Below are 22,715 nucleotides of genomic sequence, written 5' to 3'. Positions count from 1 at the left end.
ATGGAGCGGCCCCGCTGAGCAGCGGCGCATCCCCGAGCCGGACGGAGCGCAGGGAGGGAGGTGAGCGGCCCCGGGGCGGCACAAAGCGGCGGGGGAGAGCTGCCGTGTCATGGGGGGGGGGGGGGGCCGGGCGGGCGGCGCCGGGGACAGCCTTCTGCAAACAATAATAAGGAGAAGAACTGCCCGCCCGCTCCTCTCCGCCTCCCCCGCCGGGTCGGGTCGGGTCGGGTCCTTCCCCGCAGCCCGGGCGGCTTTTTTTTTTTTTCTCCCGGCGCTGCCCGCCCTGCCCCGCTCCCCCCCCGGCCGTGCCCCCGCTGCCCTCGGCGCTCCTGCCCGCGGCCCCGGGGCTCGGGGGGCGCCCTGCGAGCGGCCGGGGGCGTAGGCCGGTCAGCATTGTGCGGGCTGGGGCCAGCGGGCGAGCGGCAGCCCCGGGGGGGGACGGGGGGTGTGTGTGTGGGGGGGGGGGGGTGCGCGCTGGAGGAGGGGGACACACACACACGCTGCAAAAGTAACGCGGGTAACGCTTCCCCTCTCCGTTTCGCTTCGAAACCCTGATCCCGGAGGCCTGAAGCACTTGCAAAGCTTCTGGGGTGGGGGCGAGGTTGGCATCACCGGAATAAAGAATCCAGCGGGAATCCCCCCCCCCACCCCAGCTCGCCCGCGGTGGAGTTTATCGCGTCCCTCCCCCGAGCATCCTCTCCCCCCCCCACCCCCCCGCCAAAAAATATAATAATTTCTGTTCCGTGGCAGCCGGGGGGTGATGTGAACTTTGTGCGCCGTGGCACGTATCGTCTGGCAATTGCAGAAATGCCCCCTCGGTGGCAAGCGGGGCGGGGGCTGCGGCACACGCCGGGACGGGGCCATTGGCCACCCGGAGCCATCAATCACCGGGGGGGGGGGGGGGGGAAGGGGGCGAGCCCGGCGCCCCACGGGGCCGCGACCGGGGCGGCCCGGGAGCCGGCGGAGGTGGGAGCGGCGGGGAGCCCAGGTACCGGCGGAGGGAGGGTGGGAAAAGAACGGGGTCGGGCTCTCCTGCCTCCGCCTTGGGAGCGGGGGGTCAGGCTGGAGCGCGGAGTTAACCCCCGAGCTGCGCGCAGCATCGCGGGGGCCGGCGGGGCAGCTGCTCAGTCACCGCGCTGGGAGATGCGGGGGGGGAGGGATGCGGCGTGTCGGGTCGCGGTGACACTGTCGGGACAGTGGATGTGTCAGCGGGAGGTGTTGACACGGGATTAACCCTTTCCGCCTCTTGCCTTTCATATTTTTTAATTTTTTTTTTTTTCCTCCTTCTACAACCGGAAGGCAAATGTTTGAAATTCAGATGAGGAAGGCGTAAATATTTTATTTTGAGGGGGGTGGAAATACGTTTTCCGCTTGTGCACACTCAGGGCTTGTGTCGGGGGGGGGGGTTCCCCGAGAAATGTAACGTCGCGCTTTAAAACCACTTCTCGGTGCGGATCCTGAGAGAGTTTTGTGACACGGCAGGAGGAGGCTGCTGTGAAATCGGCTGCGCCCAACTTTGTGCCAGCCCTTTTATGAAAAAGTGCTGGTTTCTACCTGTAAAACTGAGCAGATGTCTCCAATAGCGCATCCCCTGCCTCGCAGTCGGTGCGGAGCCGCGCTGGAAAAGGTTTGTTGCTCCCAGGATATCGGCTGTATTTGGGGAAAAATGCTATACATTAAAAAAAAAAAAAGAAATCTTCCTTTAGGTTTTCAATACACCCATACTTGCGTCTTCCACGTCTTGCGGAGCAGTTTTTGCACGTTGTTTTACTTGGTCGATGTGAAAAATAATGCAACTTTGATTCTTTTGTACTCACCTCGAAGAGTGACTGCAGCTGGAGAAAGAAGAACGGTAGTGATTCAAAGTAGCCTTTCCTTGGGGCCTAAAATAAATTTGTTTTTAAAGTTTTGAAGTGTTCGGCTCCTTTTTTGATGTTTTCCTCGGAGAAGTCCCCAGTAAAGAAGCTAAAAACTAAGATACTGCTGGTAGGTGAGCTCTAGCACTCCACGGAGCGCTAAATAGAAATCAGGGAATTGACAGAGGAGCCAGCTTCAAATTTTACTTTTTTTGCAGTCCATCATTTGTGGTTGAATTTCGTTTTAAAAGGATGCTTTGTTCGGCTCTGTCTTAATTTAAGTGTAGAGATTTGTTGTTAAGATTAAAGATTGGAACAGTGGGAAGCAATTGCAGTTTATATACTTACAATCTTACTGAAAGTCAACTTTAAAGTATTTAATGCAGCTATTCAAGTATCCTCTTGTCATTCGTTTTATGCCAGTTAGTTGTAATTTCTTTCTGTAACATGAATTGTTATAAACCTTGTATAAAATGCTTATTATCTTTATGTATAATTCACTCGCATGAACAAATTGGATTTTTTGCCAAGAGTAAACTATAATATGAAATGTAATGTTCTGACCTTGCTTGTGTTAGATTACTGAAAATAGTGCGATTTAGCTTTTCTGAAAGCCCAAGCATTTTTGTTGTTGTCGATTTAACGCGTTGGTTTACATTGTAGCTTCTAATTGTGAAAAAATAACATTGGGCATGTAATTTTCACACTACTTCTTAAATTATGCAGATGCTGAAGTTCTTGCTGTGTAAAAGAAAAACTTGGATATTTTTTTTTCCTGGGAGCTTTGATGGCTAGCATTCTAGTTAATGACAGTCATTTCTCTAACAGGAAGATGTTTTCATTTGTATTTACTTTTCAGTGCAGGGCAATTATGCTGCTCTGTGTCGCACACTCTTGGTAGTTTCTATCTCAAAAGAATTACAGTGCTTGGAACGGGACTGCAGTTTGAAGCAGGTGTTGTGTTTTACTGTTATGCAAAATAACACTAAAATATAATTGTAAGGGAAATTAAGGAAACAGCTGCAGACTTGGTATGGTAACTGCTACAATTCGTAAGTGGTTGTTGCACACATCTTACATCATGTCTAACACGGCAAAGGTTTGGCTTAGTAAAGATCACCTTGCTAATTTTTACTCCTGGAACTATTGTGCTTATTCTTAGTAGAGAAGGTTAGTGCAAAGACCAGACTATAACCTCGGTTATGGAGTTGTAATGTCTTACTAGTGACTTTGTTTTTAAATGGGAACTTTATGGTTTAGTTTCATCTTCATATATTTTTTTTTCTCTAATAATAAAGAAGATGAAGGATAGAAGCCAATTACTGGAATGAAGGTTGCAGAATGTCTTAACCCAACTAACATATGGAAGCCTGTATAGGCCTGAGGTTGTAAAATAGTAAAATAAATGGCCTATAGCAGGCCATCTGCCATTTGCAGGGCATTTTTATCGTGCTTCATGCCAAACTGGAAATTAGTCTTTGTATTAAAAATATATTTTGAATACAAATCAAAGATTCCAATTGTTTAATGTTACACATGGCAAACACATTTATATCTTGGAGCTAAGAGAAGCCTGGGAAAATCACATTGGAAAAATACTTCTTAGTTTTGATGTTCAGGGCTCAAGTAATTTTCTTCTCTTTCCTATCTCTTTGTCTTCCCAGTAAGCACTGATTTACTTTTGTGAATTACACACCAGATATGAAAAATTCACTGTTGCATGTGGCAACTAAAAGGGGATCAACTGATGGCGAAGAGCCATGACTTCACGCAAGTGCTTGCAGCTAGGATGACGTGTCCCAGCTGAACATCTGTCTCCTAAATAGGGCCTTTAAAGAGTTGCTTGTCTTGAAAGGGTTCTTTGAGCATCAGCTTATCAATTTTTACCAAGTCCCTCTGAAAGGAAAGCAGCTGAGGTATCCTCGGTTTATCGATTGAAGAAATTGAAGCTCAGACTCTATGTGGGGAACTCAATAGAGATCAGGTTTGGGAGTTCTGGCTATTGGGTTTACGCTTGTGTTATAGAATGCATCCAGTATTGATGCACAATGTGTTTAAGAGCGCTTTGAAGAAGTGAAAGATAGAGGGAAGAGCATGTTCCGTTAATCTTATGCAGAAATATTTATGCATAAAATTGCACTTAAACCTGTCAGATAAATCGTTACTGTCTGGTGATGAATCCAAACCAGTTTCATTGTTAGTGCGCTGTAACAGGTGTAGATGTTCTGTTAACATTGTCTAGATATTAGAAAGATAAATACTTGGATTCCAAGATGTTTGGGTGTGTCTTTGGCTATGCAACTGCAAGATTTTCTGCTTTGCAACAGCTTCTCCGAAGTCTCTCAGTTGTAACTTATTTCATAAAGCTACAACAGGGATTTGAAGACAAGCGTGCGCATTTGTGGAAAGCCATTTGTCCTTCGGAAAACTGGGTTCACTTGTTAATGTTCATGGTTGCCATTAGCACAAGATGTTTTTAAAATCAAGATTAGTAAATGTCGAGTATATAACTGGGGCTTTCAACACAGATCTTCTCCGCCCTCTGAAGATAAAGCCTTATTTTAAGCATTTATCCTTTGGATGTATTTAATGATGATGGAGTTAAATGATGACATAGTTAAAAAAAGATATGTGATTAGTAACGCTTAGAGAGTTGGGTGTTGGGTACATCAAAAATACCGAAAAGGATCTTTGCATGGAAATCGGGAAAGGCTAGAGTAATACGTCTGCGTATGTTTACATCTCCTTCCAATTTATAGCAGTGTGTGTTTTCTTTCTCTCCTGGCAGAGGTCCACGGAGTTGATGAGGAGCTGCTCGGAGTCGGGAGCCACCTGGAACACGATGCCCTACCTCGCTCCTGGCCTTGGGAAGTTGTGAGCTGCTCATGTCCATAAGGAGGAAGGATGGCTCATGGAATTCCTTCACAAGGCAAAGTTACCATAACGGTGGATGAATACAGCTCCAACCCAACGCAGGCGTTTACACACTACAACATCAATCAGAGCAGGTTCCAGCCTCCGCACGTGCACATGTGAGTATTCCTGCCACTGCCTTTGTGCGTGACCTCCTGTGTGTCTGAGCATCCCTTAGAACTGGGAGGAGTGGGCTGAAAACTGGAAAAATTGGTCTAGCGGGCGAGACGGTTGTCGAATCTCTTAGCTGGGGAGCTGGAGAAACCCTGCTCCGTCCCCTCCCTCTGCCTGGAACTTGCCCAGCGGTGACTCCGAGGGTGCGTTCCCCAGGACTTGTCACTTCACCGATCTCACTTTAACTCGCCTGAGGGACTCGTAGCTTTAAAATTTAAGATCCCTTCCCCCCAGCCCTTACACTCAGCTGCGAAATAGGCCTAATTGGGACTAATTGTCCCCCCGATCACTGAATCCTTTGTCCTCCTGGTTGCGAGTGGAACGTGTGCCGCATGCTGCATTCCACTCGCAACCCGCAGCACAAAGGAGTCCCGGCGGTTCCTCCCGAGAAATACGAATAACGGCGTTGAAACGACATCCCTGGCCCGACCTTAAACCAATAAAAGCTTGGGAAGTGGGGAGCTGAAGGCTTCTTGCCTCACCTTCTTGTTCCTGGGTATTGTGTGACCTAGGCACAATGGTTTGTGTGGAGAGCTAAGTACCAGCTTTAACTCTGAATTTCCTTCCCTTTGTTTAGTTAGGGTTGATCTTTATCGGTATTTCTGTGAAGGTTCTTTTTCTTTTTACATTAATAGACTGAAAATCACGTGGAACTAAAACAAAGACGGCATCTCTTGACCTCCCGCGTGCCATTGTTAGTCAGGGTTTTGAACGCTGTCACACTATTGAATTTGATAAGGATTTTGCATAATAAGAGGGGGAAAAGTTGTATGGAACTTCATTGCATTTTTGTTATGTAGAAGCCTGCCGGAAGAGTCACAATGTCGGAGTTCAGCACCTTCTAATAGGATTTCATGTGGTTACAATCTTCCTAAAGGCAACTTTGGGAAGGATGCTGGAGTGTCTGTGGTGCATGTGACCTCTCAAGGTGGAAAAAGTTTTCATCTGTTATATTTGATTTATTAGTGCAATGATGATGTAACTTTTCTATTAGAAATACGTCCATTTCTTGATTCACTTTTCAGACCTTTCGTCAGCAAATTTCCATGGCACTCCAGACTGCACTTCTGACTATTCTCTATGTAGAGAAAGAATTCAGAACAAATGAACAAAAGAAATTTAGAGAATAATTTTAAAGAGCCCCTTCTTACTGACTTTCATTTCAGTGGGGGCTGCTGTTAAGACCAAGGAATTGTGGCATTCAACACTGTAACAATTACTTACGGTTTGTTTCAAAAGCTCACAAACATTTATACAGCTACTTCCCTAATAATTTGTGTGTTTAGGAAAGGATGTTGACTTGAAAGACATCTTGGAAGGTATTTTACTTGTTTAGAGGGATTGTATAACTGAAATAAATACTGAAACTGTCATTTACAATATAGTGACAGGATTTTAAAGGATTTTTAACTGGAATATTGCAGCTTTCTTAAGATCAGTAATTTGGTTTCAAGGAAGGGTGTGGCATACTGAAAGGGAGGTCAAAACTGAGAAAAACTGGAAGGGAATTAGTCTTAGATATACAGTGAAAGCAAAGAAGACAATGGTGCTGTGCGGGAGGTGAGTTCACCTGTAGATATTTAGACAGATAGCATGTGATGAATTTTAGAAAACTTGTTCATGAAGAAATGACAGGATCCTACCAGGTGTGTAGAGTTGTAGATTGAGGAAAGCAAGGAAGCGAAGATGCGACTGTGGCTGTGGGTATGTGTTCTGGGGAGAGCGGTAGAGTTATTTCTGGGGAGGAGAGGCTAGAGCGTCTGAGGGCTTCAGAGGGGGTCCTTGCTTGTCTTCCCAGTGTTTTATATAGAAGCCTGCATATTTTTGAAATATGCAGTCATCAAGCATGAAAATGAACAGAAAATTGGAAAGCAGTTAGCGTGGAAACTGTGATCTTTGTACCCTGTTGTATCTTTGCTAGTGCCACTTTGTTGCAGCTGCCAGGATTGATTGATCTGATTTGGTTTTACAGTCTGCTTTCTTTTTTTGCTGTCTTAAAATAATGCTTGCATTGGCTTGTTTGGTTTTTTTTTTTTTTTTTTACTTTCTTTTAAGAAGGAGTTTGTGGAGGTTTTATCCTCTAGTGAAAAAAATATTTAAAAAATCATGGGGTGATAAAAAATGAATAAAGCCACACAGAAACTGAGCATTACAACATGTATGTGAATAGCAGGGCAGTATGTTGCTACAGGGCCCTGCTGCATGCCACAAATCACTGACTGGGTGCAGTTTAAGGACAATGTTCTTTCTGAAAGGAAATAATGTTTTTAAAAGTAATTTCTTTCTGGGTATGCACCTTCACATGCAGAGGTGAAAACTGGCTTCTTGGCATATACTGAGCCATTTCTGATTCCAGTATCCTTTGGGCTTGACTCTCATACAAAGTAAATGGAGAGTCTGGAATATCATCGGTGTAAACCTGGTGGTTAAAGCACTACTGGCATTCAGCTGCTGGTTTCATGGGGGACGTGTCCTGTGCTTTTTCTCCCGCTTCCATTTTGTGCCTTTCACGTGACAGTGTCATGTAGCTTGAGCACCAGGGGTACAGTTCTCTTTTGATATCATCTTTATTTGTATTTTTACACCAGCACTTCTTGGTGCATCTGTTGAAGTGTGCTATCCGGAAAATAACAGTGTGTGGAAGCTCTTTTGCTTGGGCTGGCTGTGACAGCAATTTTGGCAGTTACTTTGGCTCTGACCAAATTTTAAATCAGTTTCTCCGGTCATTGTGTTTTATTTCTCTACTAATTAATGTTTGAACAAGTGTTCTAAAGATACTGTACAATTATTTTGGGTAAAGGAATACAATGCTAAATTTTTTGTTATCTTGAAGTAGTGCTCCCACCACAGGTTTCACTTATTTTCTGAAGATGTTATAAAATGTTTGTATGTGAATGCTAAGTCATGTTTACTTTCAGTTAGTTTTAATTAACTACATCACCTTAGCTCCCTGCTTTGAAGGGCAGCTGCAAAATAATAACAATTATAGTGTGCCTGCCTTTGCTTCTTAATAATTATTATTCTCCCACAATCCTTCATACTTTCCCATGTTTTGTCAGAAATTGTGACTTAAGGAGGCAAATGCTTGTTGCTTATTTGGTTTAGGGCTGCCAAGTATTATAAAGGTGGGGTTTTGTTTTTATTTTTTTTTAAAAAAAAAAGACTTGTAAGCCTTTTTAGGTCCCTTGAGATGTTCTGTATGAGGCCATGGACAGTAGTGCCAAGGATACCAGGAGCAGCAGTAGGGTGGAGGATGAGCAACTGTGGGAGGAGCTGCTGGAGGCATCCTCCTGTGAAACTGCAGCCTCAAAGGAGAGAGGATAGAGAGAATTTCTACTATTGGAAGCAAACAGTAGGAAAAAAGTAAAAATTACTGAACTTAGAAGGTAATTGGATTCATCAGGTATATCTGTCATTTGCTTAGGATGTTCGCTTTTTTTTAATTTCTTCTTTCAACTCCACAGCTTTACAACAGCCTCCACGGTTGTCTTTAAACAGTTTCAATTTACCAGGAATTACTGAGGCTTAGTTTTGTAGAACCTTCATGTCTCACCTGTTTTTTTCCCTTAGTCCAGTGGAAAGGAGCTGAAAAGAAAGTAGAACAAATCCGGATGGAAAAATATTGAGTTTTAACCAGAGACAAAAATCTTCCTGTTTGGGTATGACACACCATTTACTTTCAGGGAAAAACAAACAAACAAGCAAACAAAAGCGAAATAAACTTTGTGTATTTGTTGTTTAAAATGCCTATTTCAACTGGGCCAGATGGGGAGGGTGAGGGAGTTTGATGGAGGTAAAGTAGCTGTAGCCCAAACTGCTGCAGGCTGAGCCTTTTGGAGGAGTTCACTAGCTTGCCTCTGGGGTCCCCAGAATGGCTTGGTCGCTTGTTTTTAGGATACATAGAGTAAAAACTCTGGTGTGGTTTAAATCAATAGTAAAGGAGTAAGAAAAAAAAAAAAAGGTTTCTGCGCCAGAGCAAAAGTCTTCTAAATTAGTTTATGCATACCTGGAGATACATTGAACAATCTGTAACTATATAATTTTACTGCCTTTTCTGTACTGCAGTAATTCCCTATGAGGATATTCTTATTTTAAAACAAAGAGTATAAACAGCATTTTATATTAGAAGAACTATGTGTGTATAGTTGAAAAAAGTATTTAAATATATGAAGGTGTGTAAATGTGTATATATAATAATAGTAGTAATATAAAAATATAACTGAATAATCGTATAAGAAAAAATTTTGAACTGTGATGGAGCCTTAAATTGGTAAATCCCAGAGATCTTATTAGACTACTAACCTTGAGAAACAGGATCTTGAATATTTTTTTTTTTCTTGGGGAGACCATCCTGCATTTGATGGGTTTTATAAACTCCCACTGAGATTAGTGGGAAATCATGCATTTGATTTGTAATATCCTTAACTTTTGTTTTGTATCGGGTGTGTGATATTTAGGAGCAGGGGAGAGAGGTGGCATTAGTAGAATACGGACTCCTTTGACATTTACAGAATAGTGGAGTTCATACGTGTGATAATATTGATGGAGAGACTACAGAGATTCAGTTTGAAGCTGGTTAGCTGTACCTACTGTGACTAGGCAGACTGTTTCAGTTGATGCCAGTGAGGTGAGGATCATCATTTTGATGCAAATCGTTGCCGAGTTCATTAAGAACGCTTCTTACAGAAGTGTACATAGCTTGTGACCACCTAAGTTCCTTTTCGCTACTTATTTTTCTAAATAAATAAAAAAACAGTTCTCCTTCAAACAGTTAAGTTACATGTAAGCTCTAATAATGAAAAGATAAATACGTTGAATGAATGTAGTTAAAACTTGAGCCTTACTTCTGGACACAGGGATTTTTACTGGGGTCATGGCTCACGCTCAGCTTACCTTTATGCAGTTGTAGTCTCCTTTCCCTCACTGGTCCCTCAGTTGCATGGGTGGCTATCAAAATGCAGCAGTTCACAACCTGATGAGTTAAGTAAAACCTGGTTTTAGTAAGCTGACAGCGGTGAGCATTCAGCAGCTGCCCTGGAGCAGCTGAGCCCTCCTTGCTGTGGCATGGGCGTTCCAGCAGAAAGGTGGTGAGGCTGGCAGCTGTGGCTGCAAATCCTTACAGCTGTCCCAAAATAAATAGTCCCCACTCAAGAAGAGTGCAATGAACTGATTGCATTTTCTGATTCTCCTGCAAAAGGACAATAGACACCACCTTGCAAAGATGCTAATTTTAACCGTCATTAAGAGAACTGTGTTACTAGAGCGTGTGCATATGTCTGTGTGAGTTTAAATAATGAAATTTCTACTGACCTTAACAGTTAAGTTACTGATTTTGCAAAATCTAAGCATAAAATAAGTTCTAAAGTTAAGTTTTACACATTAAATGAGAATGAAACTTTTTAATGAGAATACGCTTACATTTAAAGTCTTCTGAGATGCTTGAGTGGAGCATGCTGAATATGAAATGTTCACACAGTGGTAATATAAGGTTCAGAGATTGCAGCTCAGTAATTAGAACTCAAATTTAGGCCCTTGTGTTTATGCAGCGTTGTCATAATACACTAAACTCTTGAAAATTTGATTATGTTTCTGACCTTTCTTTTTGTCATTGTAAAAAGTAATAATACCAACCTGCCTTTAAAAAAGTCTTCCGACATCCTTAGAAGGCTGATACTGTAGAAGTGCCATTATTATTATTATTATTATTATTATTATTATTATTATTATTATTATTGTAGGATAGGTTTAAAATATTTTTTGTCACCATAGCCCTATTATTTACTATACTTCTGGATTGCCCTGTTCTAAGATGGAAGCCAGGTCTGTTTAAACTGGTGATAAAACCCTTTACCTCTAGTGCTAGTGGGAAGAGACTGACCGAGCAGTCTTCGTACCTATCAAAATCAATCAGTCAATCCTTCAGTGTGGGATAAGGAGTTGTCTGACTGTAAAAAGCTCTGCCTGTAGGTTACTTGCAAGGCTGGAATGGGGGAAATTCCTTGATACACAGACAGCAGCACTGAACCTGCTGCTCCCCAGCTGTTGGCTTCTGCTTGTGCTACACTCTTTGCCACCTCCCCAGTAGAGCCAGCAGAGTCTTTTGTGAAGCTGCCGTATAGATCATACTGCTAAGAAGGTGTGGGTTACATATGTCCTTTCAGTGGTGTGGGTTTTATATTTTCCAATGAGCTACTTTCAGTGATCTCCTCCTTGGTGTAGCCTCAGCAGCAGTGGGTTATGGGGGTGGGCAGCACAGGTAGGAGTGCAGTGAATGTATGGATCAGCCAGCAAGCAAGAATGGGAGGAGGGGGACAGTTCTTTACCTTCTTCATTGATGAAATCGTGCTGTTAAAAAACACTGCCTGGTGGAGTCAGTCTGTCCCCTGTGGTAAGCCCTGAGAGGGAGAAAGAACGAAAAAGGTTTGGGTTTTATGCATGTGTATGTTAATATTCTCCTATGCTGCATTAATCATTTAAAGAAGCCTTCGGGTAATGAGTATTTTAATTGTAAGGCCTGTTTCAGTAACTCAGTGCCGCAAATGAATATTTTCATTACATGATCTGATTCTATGTTACAGTATTACCTATGTAGGAAATTTAATGGTCAGTCATACTGAGTGACAGTTGACTTGCAGTTTCATATCTATGTACCATATACAGTGTGTTCTTATCTTCCAGGAGGTGTGTGATGGGATCAGAGCAGGGAGGCTTTCTGCAGCAGCTGTCCCTACCACTGTACCCTGTGCTGGAGGGAGACTGATCACTGAGAGAGTTCTTTGCTGGGAAGTAGTTATGGAAAAATGGTGGATGTACATTATAATGAGGATATTGTATGGGAAGCTTGCAATTTCTTTTTTTTTCTAAAGATATCAAGACAGTTGGGATATTGTGTTAGCAGCAGATTCTTGCTTTTGTGTTATGCTTGAAGGGTGAGAGTGCAATTTATCTCATGAAACAACTTCTAGAGCATAGATTTCCAATAAAGAGTTAATACTTTACACAATTTGCAGGGTCCATACTGGAAATCTCATCGTAAAGTGTTTTTGGCTCCTGTTTTTCTCCTAGTGGCAGAATGAGACTGGTCCTCCCTGCCAGCAGCAGTGAGAGAGCCTGTCCCCTGTGGTGAATGACTATTCCAAGCCCAGGGAAAGTCCGACACCTACCTAGCACGCATCATATTATTTTATTTTACAAATCCTTGTTTGAATAACTTTAACTTGTGGGACAAATAAGTAAAAGAGGGCCCAGTAAACAATATGGATTTAGAAATCTATGTTAAATTACTACATGCAGTTTACTTATGTTGGATGCAGGACTATTTCAGGAGGGCTGAATTGTTGGTGAGAAACATCGATTTTGTACTGAATGTTGCATGGTTACTTTTTGAGTTTATACTTCCAATCTTGAGATACTGGAGGTGGCTTAATTTCTGAGTCAGTTGCATAACATGGGTGTCTATGGAAAAATCTAGAAATGCAGGCCAGTGTGTCTCCTTCCCCCCAAAAAGCACCTGATTAGTTTTATTTTGAATTCTGTAAAATGTCATGGCATAACTCGAGAAAATTAATGTTTTTAGGCATAGCAGAAATACAGTGAGGTGGGGAGGTTTCTTTAAAACATGCAGCTCTTACAGCAACCTATAAAGTTACTTCTTTGAAGATACAGTAAAGTTTGTTGTAGGGATTTGTTTCTTTTCTTGCATTGCCCCAAGTGATGTGTGGTACCCGAGAAAGTGGAGTGCTCATTTTGGACAGGAAGGCCTTCAGTCTTACATGGTAAAATCATTCACCTCTTAATGCATGCCAGGTTTTCCAAGTCCCTAGAAAGTTTTCCAGTGCGTTTTGGTCCTTGACGCAATGGCTGCTTGTTTCTAGTGTTTTAAATCATACTTGGCACATCCAGTTGTTGTTTTGTGGACTTTATTGTGATTATATTTGCTTGCAGGAGGCCTGATACTGGCTTTCTGATCTTTTCTGTAATTTGTATGTGTGCAGAGCAGTGCAAAATAGAGGAAGGAGGTAAGCATGTCTGCATATACACCTGCACGTATTTCATAGAAGATATTTCAGAAGATATAAAGAGCTTGTTTGATAGCATTTGGAAATTAAGGTGTTGCTCATTTACTTTCAGTTCTGATGTGGGCCGTTACAATTGCAATTTTTAGGTCTTACATTGCAGAGGGCAAGTTTTGTGATGCTGTATGTGGTTGTTTTTAATTATGATGAAGCTGTGGCCAAAACGTGCATTTGAAACACTGAAGTCAAACAGATTCTGTCCTGTAGTAAATGAGACTAGAGTTCGTGGAATGATTTTTAGTTGGATGCCTTTTTCAAACAAAAGCGTATATAATCTTGTACACAGTAACCTGTACAGTAGGTAATACCATGCCCGGAGCAGTAACAAGCGGTTAGAGCAGAAAACTGCAAGCCTGGATTCTAGACAATAAACCTTAGGTACCTGGAGTTGCAGTCATTATATTTATCTGCTGAAAAATTAACCGTAAAGCTTGGTCTTAACCTCCATAAACCTGGAGATTTCTTCTGGCACATCAGCTGCATGTATCTTGCGGGATCTGCTGCATGAAAGCTGGTTGAAACAAAGTGCAGGTGGTGGATGAGCATTGGTGTTGAGTGCTGGTGCTGAAGCGTTTGCGGTGGGGGCAGAGAGGATGGCTAGAGAGCAAGTCAACCTGTAATCCCCAAATAGAGTTGTCCACTTCATAATTCTGATGGATCAAACTCATGTTACTTCTTTCTCTGGTCTTGCAGGTCAGAATGCTGTCAACAGAATTTGCCTGTGTACTCTCTGCTGACAGGGAAATTCTTGCCCCTGTTTTTATATGCCCTATTTTATTATGGGTGTATTTTCTAAATTTTAAATCATTATGTTGAGGGGAGAGACAAATAAGAAAATCTGAACTCTCTCCTGTTTTTACCAAAAGATTGTTTAAGTGATTGTGTTCTGTGGTATCTTGCAAGATTTATTTTTTTGTCACAGGTTGTGAATTTCATATTCCCAGACTCTTTTCCTTGTATACTGCTTGACATTAGGGCTACAGAGATTCCACTGGATGTTGACAAGGAAAAAAACAGTTCTGGAGGCTCCCTTGTAGCAGAGCCCCCACTTACTGTACTGGGCATTAACTTATATCCAGCACATTAGACTTAAAAGCACACAGCCATTAAGTGTAGCACTCCCTTCCCAAGAGGGCAGCAGATGGAGAGAGAATGGGGGAGGGAGGGAGAGAGAAAGGAGTATGATAGAGGGACTTTATCTGATGTATTTCTAAGCCAGGAAACTTGCTATTTACCACGTTTACAATTTCTTTGATATAAGGAATTGAGTGTAGTGACCGGGAGCTTCGGGGTCAGCACATTACTCCTAAATGTTTAGCTATTTTATCAGTTTATGGGAAGGAGAAGGTACTAGTCCAGTATATCTTCCCTCAGGCTCCTTTATATAGGGAGGACAAAGAAAAAGTCATTACTTTTTAATTACTCTAGGCTTCTTTGTTTCTTAAAGCACATTCACTTTTGGCCAAAAGTGAAAATTACCAAAGGGTTATTTTCTTCCCTATAAATTGGTGAAGTCGTAATTTGGGGAGAATTATTGTTCAGAATTGAAATTTCATGTGGTCCAGCATATTTAATAAACAGGAGCCTTGTCCTATACTTGTTAGGTGCAGTGATTAGTGACACTCTTATTGCTTCCAGTGGGACAGGATCAGTCACTTGGAGATGCCAGATAAGCAGCTCCCTTAAATTTAAGCTATGATTCTTTCAGGGACTTATTTTCTCTGGTTGTTAACAATGTACATAGAAAGTTATGGTAATTAACAGAAACTAAAGAGAAGAAAAAAATCTCATCTCTATGGTTTATTTAGTTTATAAAATTTAAATCAGCCAGGCTTTCACTTTTCCTCCTGGTTGAAAGGAGTGAATAAATTAGAACTAAACAAATACATTATTATATGTTACAAATGTAGAACACAGCTGTAATCTTTGAAATTACTTAAAAGTTTTAATTTTTTAAAAAATTTTGGTTATATTTCTCTTTGTATTAGTTTGATTTACCATCATCTTTTGCTTGTTACACAGTGGTGTTTGCAGCTTTGATAGGAAGGCATAGTTGCAAGAAAAACAGATTTTATTCTGCTGTCATTATTATTATATACCTTGGAAGTTTCCACTGTAGGACACACTCTTTGGGTTAGGAAGGGAGAGTTACAACTCCTATTGCAACTTTTTAGATCTTTTGGAGGGTATTTTAATTGTATGCATGAAGTTCTTAGACAGTTTTTCTGTTGGAAATGTTGTCAGTATAATGAGGCCGCACAGATCAAATACTGTAACACAAGTTTCAGATACCCTCTGAGAATTAAAATGATGATGATAATCCTCTAGGGGTGGTGTATGATTTTTTAAATTTTTTTTTCACTGTGACCTTTGGCGATGTTCTGCTCCGCTGCTTTGCATGCCTGCTTTGTGAGAGTGCCGCTGTGTTAATGGGAGGATCACACATTCTGTTCCTCTCAGAACCTGATACCTCATCTTGGCAACAAAATGAAGACCTTTAACTTTTGGAGTTTTCATCATTTGTTGCTAGTTATCTATTACCATAAATTCTATGCCTTCAAGAAAACAGGTTGCTGTTAAAATGTATGTAAGTAGAGTAAAGCCTTCATTTTCTCTGAGACAGTGGAGAAATTAAATCCTGATGTTGCTTTCAAGGAATTTAGTTGGTCTGTATTTAGGGGGATTTTGTTTTGTTTTCAAGTTCATTAATTTTAGATACCATTAATGCAAGGATATATTTTCCTGAAAAAGAATCCTTGCATTCAGTCTAGATTGTCAAGAGGAATAATTGAGGTTGAAAATTAATTTTGGATCACCTGGTGTCCTTGATAGTCCATTCATACCATTGCTTAATCCTGTGGTATAGAAGAGTCACTGTTCTCAGTCAGTATTTCTCTTAGAAGGTTTTTATGACATTATTCTGCAGAATGAGAGAGACCTTTTATGAATCATTTTATTCAGTGTTGAGTTAAAAGTTGTAAACTGAAATGCACAGAGTCAGGAAGTTGATGAAATTTTTTTGATTAATTAGTTCAAATTAAATTGGAGTCTATAGAAGATTTGGTACAAGAAGTGGCAATTTTCTGTATATCATTTTCCAAAGAGGAAATGCAATTTCTTTAGGGTCCAGACACTTGTACAATAAAATGCAGGAGGAATGTACTGGAGGTGACTAATACAGAATAAATGGAAGATGAGAAATGGATAAATGATCTGAAATACCCAGAAATAACCAGAGATAAGATGTTGACCTAAAGTATAGTTCTTGGCACATCTTGCACCTGCAGCTGTATTTCATTTGTTACGATTTTACTGTCTGCATATGTGTGTAAAGGCAATCTTCCTCTAGCGTGAAGCATAGCAGTAATATATGGCATGTTATTACCGCAGCAGGAGTATTGGAGTCTTTCAGGTTTGTGTCTGTTTTATTATTTTCCTAACAAAAGGTTTTTTAGATTTTGAGCTTCCAGACTGATTCCTTGTAGTTGTTCACAAGTTAAGCTGGTAGTGCTGACCAAGAGGTTGTACCTTAACATACCAAAGCAGGGGCATTTGAACCTTTCAGTGCTGTACCCAGAACTTCGCGGCTTTAAAGGCACGCTTTTTTTTTTTCTTTTTTCTCTCTGTTCTTTACAGTGTTTCTTCTGTTGGGCTTAGTGTGCTTGTGAGCAGTGTCAGACAGTGCACTGGGAACAAATTCTCTTTCTCCCTGTATGCACACAGAGCTATTGTAGTTACTGTTAGAGATTCCCTCATAAGTTCTTCACAAATTACTGTCATCTCTTCCAGGTAGGGACTTCATGTGGAACCAGGAGGGTAGATTAGTCTCGGCCTCCATTCAAACTAGAGTTTCTTCAGAGAACACCAGTTGCCGTGGCGTTCTGTTCTTTGTTACATGAACGTCTTTATAGGAACTAAAGCAGAGTCCTTTGTGGTTTTTTTAAGGCATTAAACAGCTGTTGGGGGTAGGATTTCTGTTTGTTTAGGGTCAGCTTAGACAATGCGCTCTAAATGAAAAATCAGGTATCCTGCTATCTGTCCCCTGAGTCATCTAATATTAAACAATATACTGTGCATTCCTTGGGCATTAACAGCGCTGACAAGTATGTTCAAAGAATTTATTGATTTTATTTCCTCTCCTATTTTCCAAGCAGAAAAATGCAGAGAACTAAGAGTTAAAATGTTGACTTGCTGATGGTATAGCTTAAGTGTATTTTGTGTCAGCTAAAACCATGGCTGCTGGAGTTGCCACTCCTAGCATTCTGACTTTAGCACCCTCCTGAAGGCTGTTACCCTGCAGAAGGAACAGTTGAATGGTGCATGAAAATGTTTCCTCAACTGCCTTCATTTGCACTTCAGTATATTACTCTAAATGAAAACTGGCGTTAGTCTATGTGAATATTTTGACTTGAAACAGTGATAGTCAAGGACCATGGTACATGGGAGGCTATGTCTGGAAGAGGCGTGGAAGACGAAGTAAAACCTAGGCTGTCCTTACTGAATTTGTTGCCAAACTTGTCATTACTGAATGAGCCAAACATGGCTCAGTACCTTGGCTCAGATTGGGCAGTGACACTTGTTAACAGCAGTGTTCTGAGTACTTGCATACCAATGTTACATTAGGCATCATTTAAGCAAATGATTTGAAATGTTATTCTAACTTCTGCAGTCTTTTTTGGTCCAGTATCATAGAAGGGTTGTCTTACTGTACACTTGACTAAAGATGTGACTACCTGTGTTCTTTGAGCATGACAGATTTGAGGTCTATTCTCTGTGAACACCATGCAGTTCACCCACTGCCAATTTGCGGTAGATGTCTCACAGTATCTCCTTGTTGTAGGAAGCCATGTGCCTACTGCATTAGTTGCAATTTGAGATTTCAGTGATGTTAGTTCAATGGTTCTTGCATATCTCGTAATAGAAAGAGCTTTTAAAAACAGATGGGTATAGTATTAAAGCAATGACTACGTAGGGCATAGCAACAAATGTCTTCTATTTGTGTTACTAATGCTGCTGCTTGCATTTTTGAAGTAAAGTCTTCTGATGCCTCACACAGCTACACTTCTGTTTCCTCTGAGGAGCCTTATGACCGTATTTTGGATGTGTCTTCTGCAGTGTGTGGTACAGCTGCCAGTGACCTGGCAGCTTAATCAAGTTAGGAGTTGATCTGTACAAAGAAACCTTATTCATTAACCCTCATGTAGCTTTTGGTAATTAGTAAAGGTGGTATGGGTAATTACAAGAAAGACCTGAAGGTAAATTGAGACATTTTAGTAGGTATTTCCCCCACTGTGAGAATCTGACTTTGAGATGGCATAGAGAGACACCAGCCCACATGTGCAATTTAAATAGGTCTGGATTCTGCATTATAAATATGCACCGGATGCAGGGGAGAAACCCAGCACATTCTCTCAGGATGCTGTTAGGGCCAAGCAGAATCTCATTAGGGACAACTTCAAAGATCAGTTCCTCATGTCCATAAAAACAAGTGTAAATTATCTTCTGTGAGCCTGCTGTTAGCAGTTGCACTGTTACATTATGCATGATTCTAGACTGCACATGATATGAACACACTGTGCTATGTTTCATTAGTGTTTTTCATTTTAATGCTAAGCCTGGCAACTTTGCTATTTATTGGTGTTGTTTTGGCTAATGTACTACTTGACTTAAAATTTCCTGTAATATTAGCTGTTGTTAGTGACACCATGCCTGAAAAGGACTTCTAAGGTTCTACAGTGCTGATGGTTATTCAGAGGAATAGCATAGAGACAACTCCTGGTATTGACAGCTTTACTTGCTATCATTCTTCTGCTCCTTGTGCTCAGTAAGTAGGTGGCTGCTCCTGACTCTTGGAGTGAATCTTTAAGAGCATTCTTTGTTGCTGCTCTGCAGCACTTGAGTTAAATGTTTATGAAAATAATAAGAAAGTAGAACTTGAGTGACTTGTGCTTTCACTGAGCTGCACACTCCGTCAAATACATTTGAAAGGCCAGTATGTAATTATTGCTGGGGAAGTGTTTTGAAGTAGTGAAGTGCAACCTCTTTGGGCAGAAGTTCCGTCACACGTTTCAGTGGGATCACAATTTTTGAGTTTAAGTCTTAATTATCCTTGCAGAAGCAGTAAGATGCTGTGCAATACTTTCCTAAACTGGGCAATATTGCTAAAAAGGGCACAATATCTTCTCTATTTTTTTTTCCTTGTGGTATTTCTACCTTTTTTTATATGATTTAATCACTGATCAAGCCAAGCTAGGAAAGCATTCACTTGCACACCTACTCAAGGCTCACTCCTGCCTTCACATGTGATGTTAAACTCCTGAACAGGTCAGCAGTCTGTGGTTTCACTGAGACCTGCAACCTGGGGCTGCTTTAAGCTGGTCAAACTAACGTCTCTTGTAACATCCACTGTGGTTTGACAGCTGGTTTAAGCCACTGCTTGTTAAATTCATAATGACAACGTGTGTGTGAAGCTGTGATTTTATAATGGCTTTTTTTGCCTCCTGTTTTTTTTTTGGGTGGTGGTACTTCCACCTTGAATAGCCCTCACTCCTTGGCTCTGTTGTTCTGTTCTTCCACATGTGTCTGGGTGGTATGCATAGCGGGGACTTCAGAATAATCCCCTGGAACAAGAGGAGAGAAACTCTGTGTAGCCCAGTTCAGTTCTCAGCTGCGTTCAGCATCCGTCCCTGCAGACAGTTGTACTGGCACAACACAGGAGACTGCTGGAGCAGGAACCAGCCACAGCGAGAGGAGACTGGGAGCTGCAGAGGCTGGCACTAGTGCTTAAAGGCGACATTATCAAACTACCCATGCTGGTTAGTAGCCTTGGGTTTAATATTTAGCTGACTTCACAGTTCATTTGCAGAATTACATCATGAGACACAGCTATGAAGTTGTTGGTTCATGTGTCTTGTAGTGTCAGTGGTTTAGAGTTTGGTGTGTAGGTGAATTGCAAAGCTAAAATGAACCTATGTGAGACTTTCATGCTATTTCCAAACAAGATTTGTAGAGTTTTTGTTCAAAGCTACAAGGGTAATCTGAGATAATGTCTACATTATGCTGGAGTGCACCAATGGCGATCAGTGGGAGTTTAACTTTCTACAGGGCAAGAGTAGTGCTTTAAAGCATGGAGAGTGCTGAGCTGTCCTGCTGGTGTTACCACAACAAGTGATGGTGCGAGGACTCAAAAGAACTACTCCATTTTGGACTGGAGGGTAGCATCTCTGGACCATCGCTGGTACTGAGGCCTCTGGAGAGCTTTGGGCAGTCAGCATGGTGCTACTTTAGACTGTGCTGATGGGTTGGGATGAATGAGGAATGGTCTTCGTCACGTGAAGCTTTGGACAGGATGATCTCTCCTTGAAAACCCTTAATCCTCATGTAGAGGTTCTTACCAGTGACTCCTCAAAGAAAGTCTGAACAGAGACCAAATGGATAAGTTTGCTAATATAGTTCTAATGTTAATCGTGTTAATAGATCCACCCAATGAGGACAGTAATTATGCTGGTAAAAAAGCTTATACCTTTGACAGCAAGAAGCCATATGGAGAAAAAATATGGAAGCTTAAGTCTTACTTCTTCCTGGATTTAGGTTTTTTGTTTTGTTTCATACGTATCAGATCTTTTACCATTGAAAAGAACATTGCAAAAATAATTTTCTCTAGCTGACATTGCTTTCTAATGAAGAGCTGTCTGAATTTTAATGAAATTAAAAGACTTTGAGTTCTTTACTCTGGAAAACTCCCAGGCACTTCAGCTGCCTTTTAAAATCTAATGAGCCAAAAAGGCTCCTTTAAACTTTTTTTTCTGCTCACCAGGTGTAACAGAGGAGAATTTGATCTTTTTTTTTTCTGTGATTAAAAAGCAAAGGAATCAAAAACCCCATATGGTTTACAGTTTTTTCTATACGTGTGTATGTATGTATGTACATATACATATAGTTGGTGCTTACCTGTTTCCCAGGGAGAATGTTTACCTGCAGTAATAGGTTTGCCATTCCCTGGAAGCTCACCTCCCTTTGACATTCTTTTGATTTCGATTTTAAAGCCTATAAAACCCCGACATGGGTTTCATTAGAAGTTCAAGACTGCATTGGGAGGAAGTCTTCATTTAACATCATTGTTTAGGTCTGGCTCTTTGTCTGACCATAGCAGACGATGTTTGAAACGGCGATAAGATAAGAAGTGGCAGTGATAGCCATGCTGCAGGGTTACTGGAAGGGCATGAAGCAGTGTCAGGCCATTGGACTTTAGAGGTTTGATTCTTAGTTGTAATGGGTGATTGAAATGTTCCTCTCAGAGAGTTGGCAGTTAATGTGGCATTCATGTCAGCGTGTCCCTCAGGAAAGAATGTAGTGGTTGTAGGAAAACAAAACCAAAAAAAGCGAAATCTGCAAAACTGAGCAGAGCATAAGTGTTTTTCGTATACAGCATGGTCACTCGCCACTTTTGAAGTTCAAATAAATACATGAGACCATGTAGGCTACAGTTTTGTTCAAGGAAGATGTGAAAAACACAGTCACAAATAATCGTGGATGGTTAGGACTGAGATGCTGGGAAAGAAAGGCGTGAAGAAGGTTGTGAAATATACCCCCTTACCACAATAAAGAAATTCCAGTCAGGGCTCTTGTTATCTCAGGATACTAATTGCTTTCTTTTTTTGGTTCATTCATTTTGTTTGTTTGTTTGCTTTTAATTTGTCTGTTTAGGAAGTTTGTTTCCCTTCCAAGCCTAATACTGTCTAACAAAAAGAGTCATCTAGAAGTCAAATATATGATACAAGTTCAAACAGTATCTGGAAACAGAGACAACTGTCATTAGACGGTAGAGTTTCTTATTTTTTTATTATTTGGAAGAGAAAAACCCCACTTAACATTTAATTGCTATGTTGATTCAACATGTAGCTTCTGCTAATAGGAACAGCCCACTGCCTTCATTCCTGCTGTGGCCCATACTCCTGTTTCTTCACTTGTGCTCGCGCTGTCCTGTCTGTAAGATCAGTTGAATCAGCTCCTGTAAGGTCTACACAACTTCCAGAGCTAGTTCAAGTCAGCAGTCATGCTATGAGAAGTGGCAAGGTGGGTATGGGAGAGCAGCTACAGCCAACTCTGGGTCTGCATGGCTCTCCTGTGGATATTAGAGGTCTTGTAGCCCTGGCTCGAAACAGTTGCTAGTGCAGTTGCACTGTGAACCAGATTGGGAAGAGGCTTGACTGAAAACATGCCTGGAAATGAGGAATGGTTTGGAAGATGTGACCAGCCACCTGTTTACAGGCTTCCGGTATAGCTTCTGGGTTACCGGGAGCAGAAGGCCTTTCTTCTTTATTTCTTGACAAGTATCCATGAATCAGCTTGGTGGAACGCCTGTGAAAAAGAGAATCACAGGCTGGGAACCAGCAGGGAAAATCCAAGAGGAGACAACAGGTCTTCATGGTTACCAGTTTCTTCTGTTTTGCTTAGTGGTGTGAAGAATCACAGCAGAGTTTATACAGTCAGCAGCACTTCTCTGCGCTTACTTCAAGATATAAAAGTGGCTGTACATTGTTTTATCGTCAGTGTGCAGCTCTGACATCTTGTTAAACTGGTGGCAAGGCTGTACTTAATGTCTCAGGGCTGAATTCCCTTTGTACCATACTGCAGTTGTCCCTCCTCATCTAAGCATGTACCCATCATGCTTGGATTGGAATTGCATTTTTGCCAT

The 22,715-nt window shown here is 41.4% G+C and overlaps 1 protein-coding gene across 2 annotated transcripts in view; it reads left to right on the top strand.

The window, feature by feature from the left end:
- The first annotated feature begins 911 nt into the window (after positions 1 to 911).
- MPPED2 (metallophosphoesterase domain containing 2) overlaps positions 912 to 22,715 on the top strand; it is a 108,130-nt gene continuing 86,326 nt past the window's right edge. Inside the window, exons 1-2 of one of the 2 annotated variants that reach the window (XM_069857491.1) lie at positions 912 to 988; positions 4,645 to 4,888. In XM_069857491.1, coding sequence (XP_069713592.1) covers positions 4,761 to 4,888 — 128 coding nt within the window. In that variant the 5' untranslated portion in view covers positions 912 to 988; positions 4,645 to 4,760. Of the gene's footprint in view, positions 989 to 1,474; positions 1,628 to 4,644; positions 4,889 to 22,715 lie in introns of those variants that run through there. The other variant, XM_069857489.1, reaches the window with a different exon arrangement.

This window comes from Phaenicophaeus curvirostris, chromosome 5, assembly GCF_032191515.1.
Source record: "Phaenicophaeus curvirostris isolate KB17595 chromosome 5, BPBGC_Pcur_1.0, whole genome shotgun sequence".
NCBI lineage: Eukaryota > Metazoa > Chordata > Aves > Cuculiformes > Cuculidae > Phaenicophaeus > Phaenicophaeus curvirostris.
Note: the sequence above shows the minus strand (reverse complement) of the source record. Positions and strands in the feature narration are given on the sequence as shown.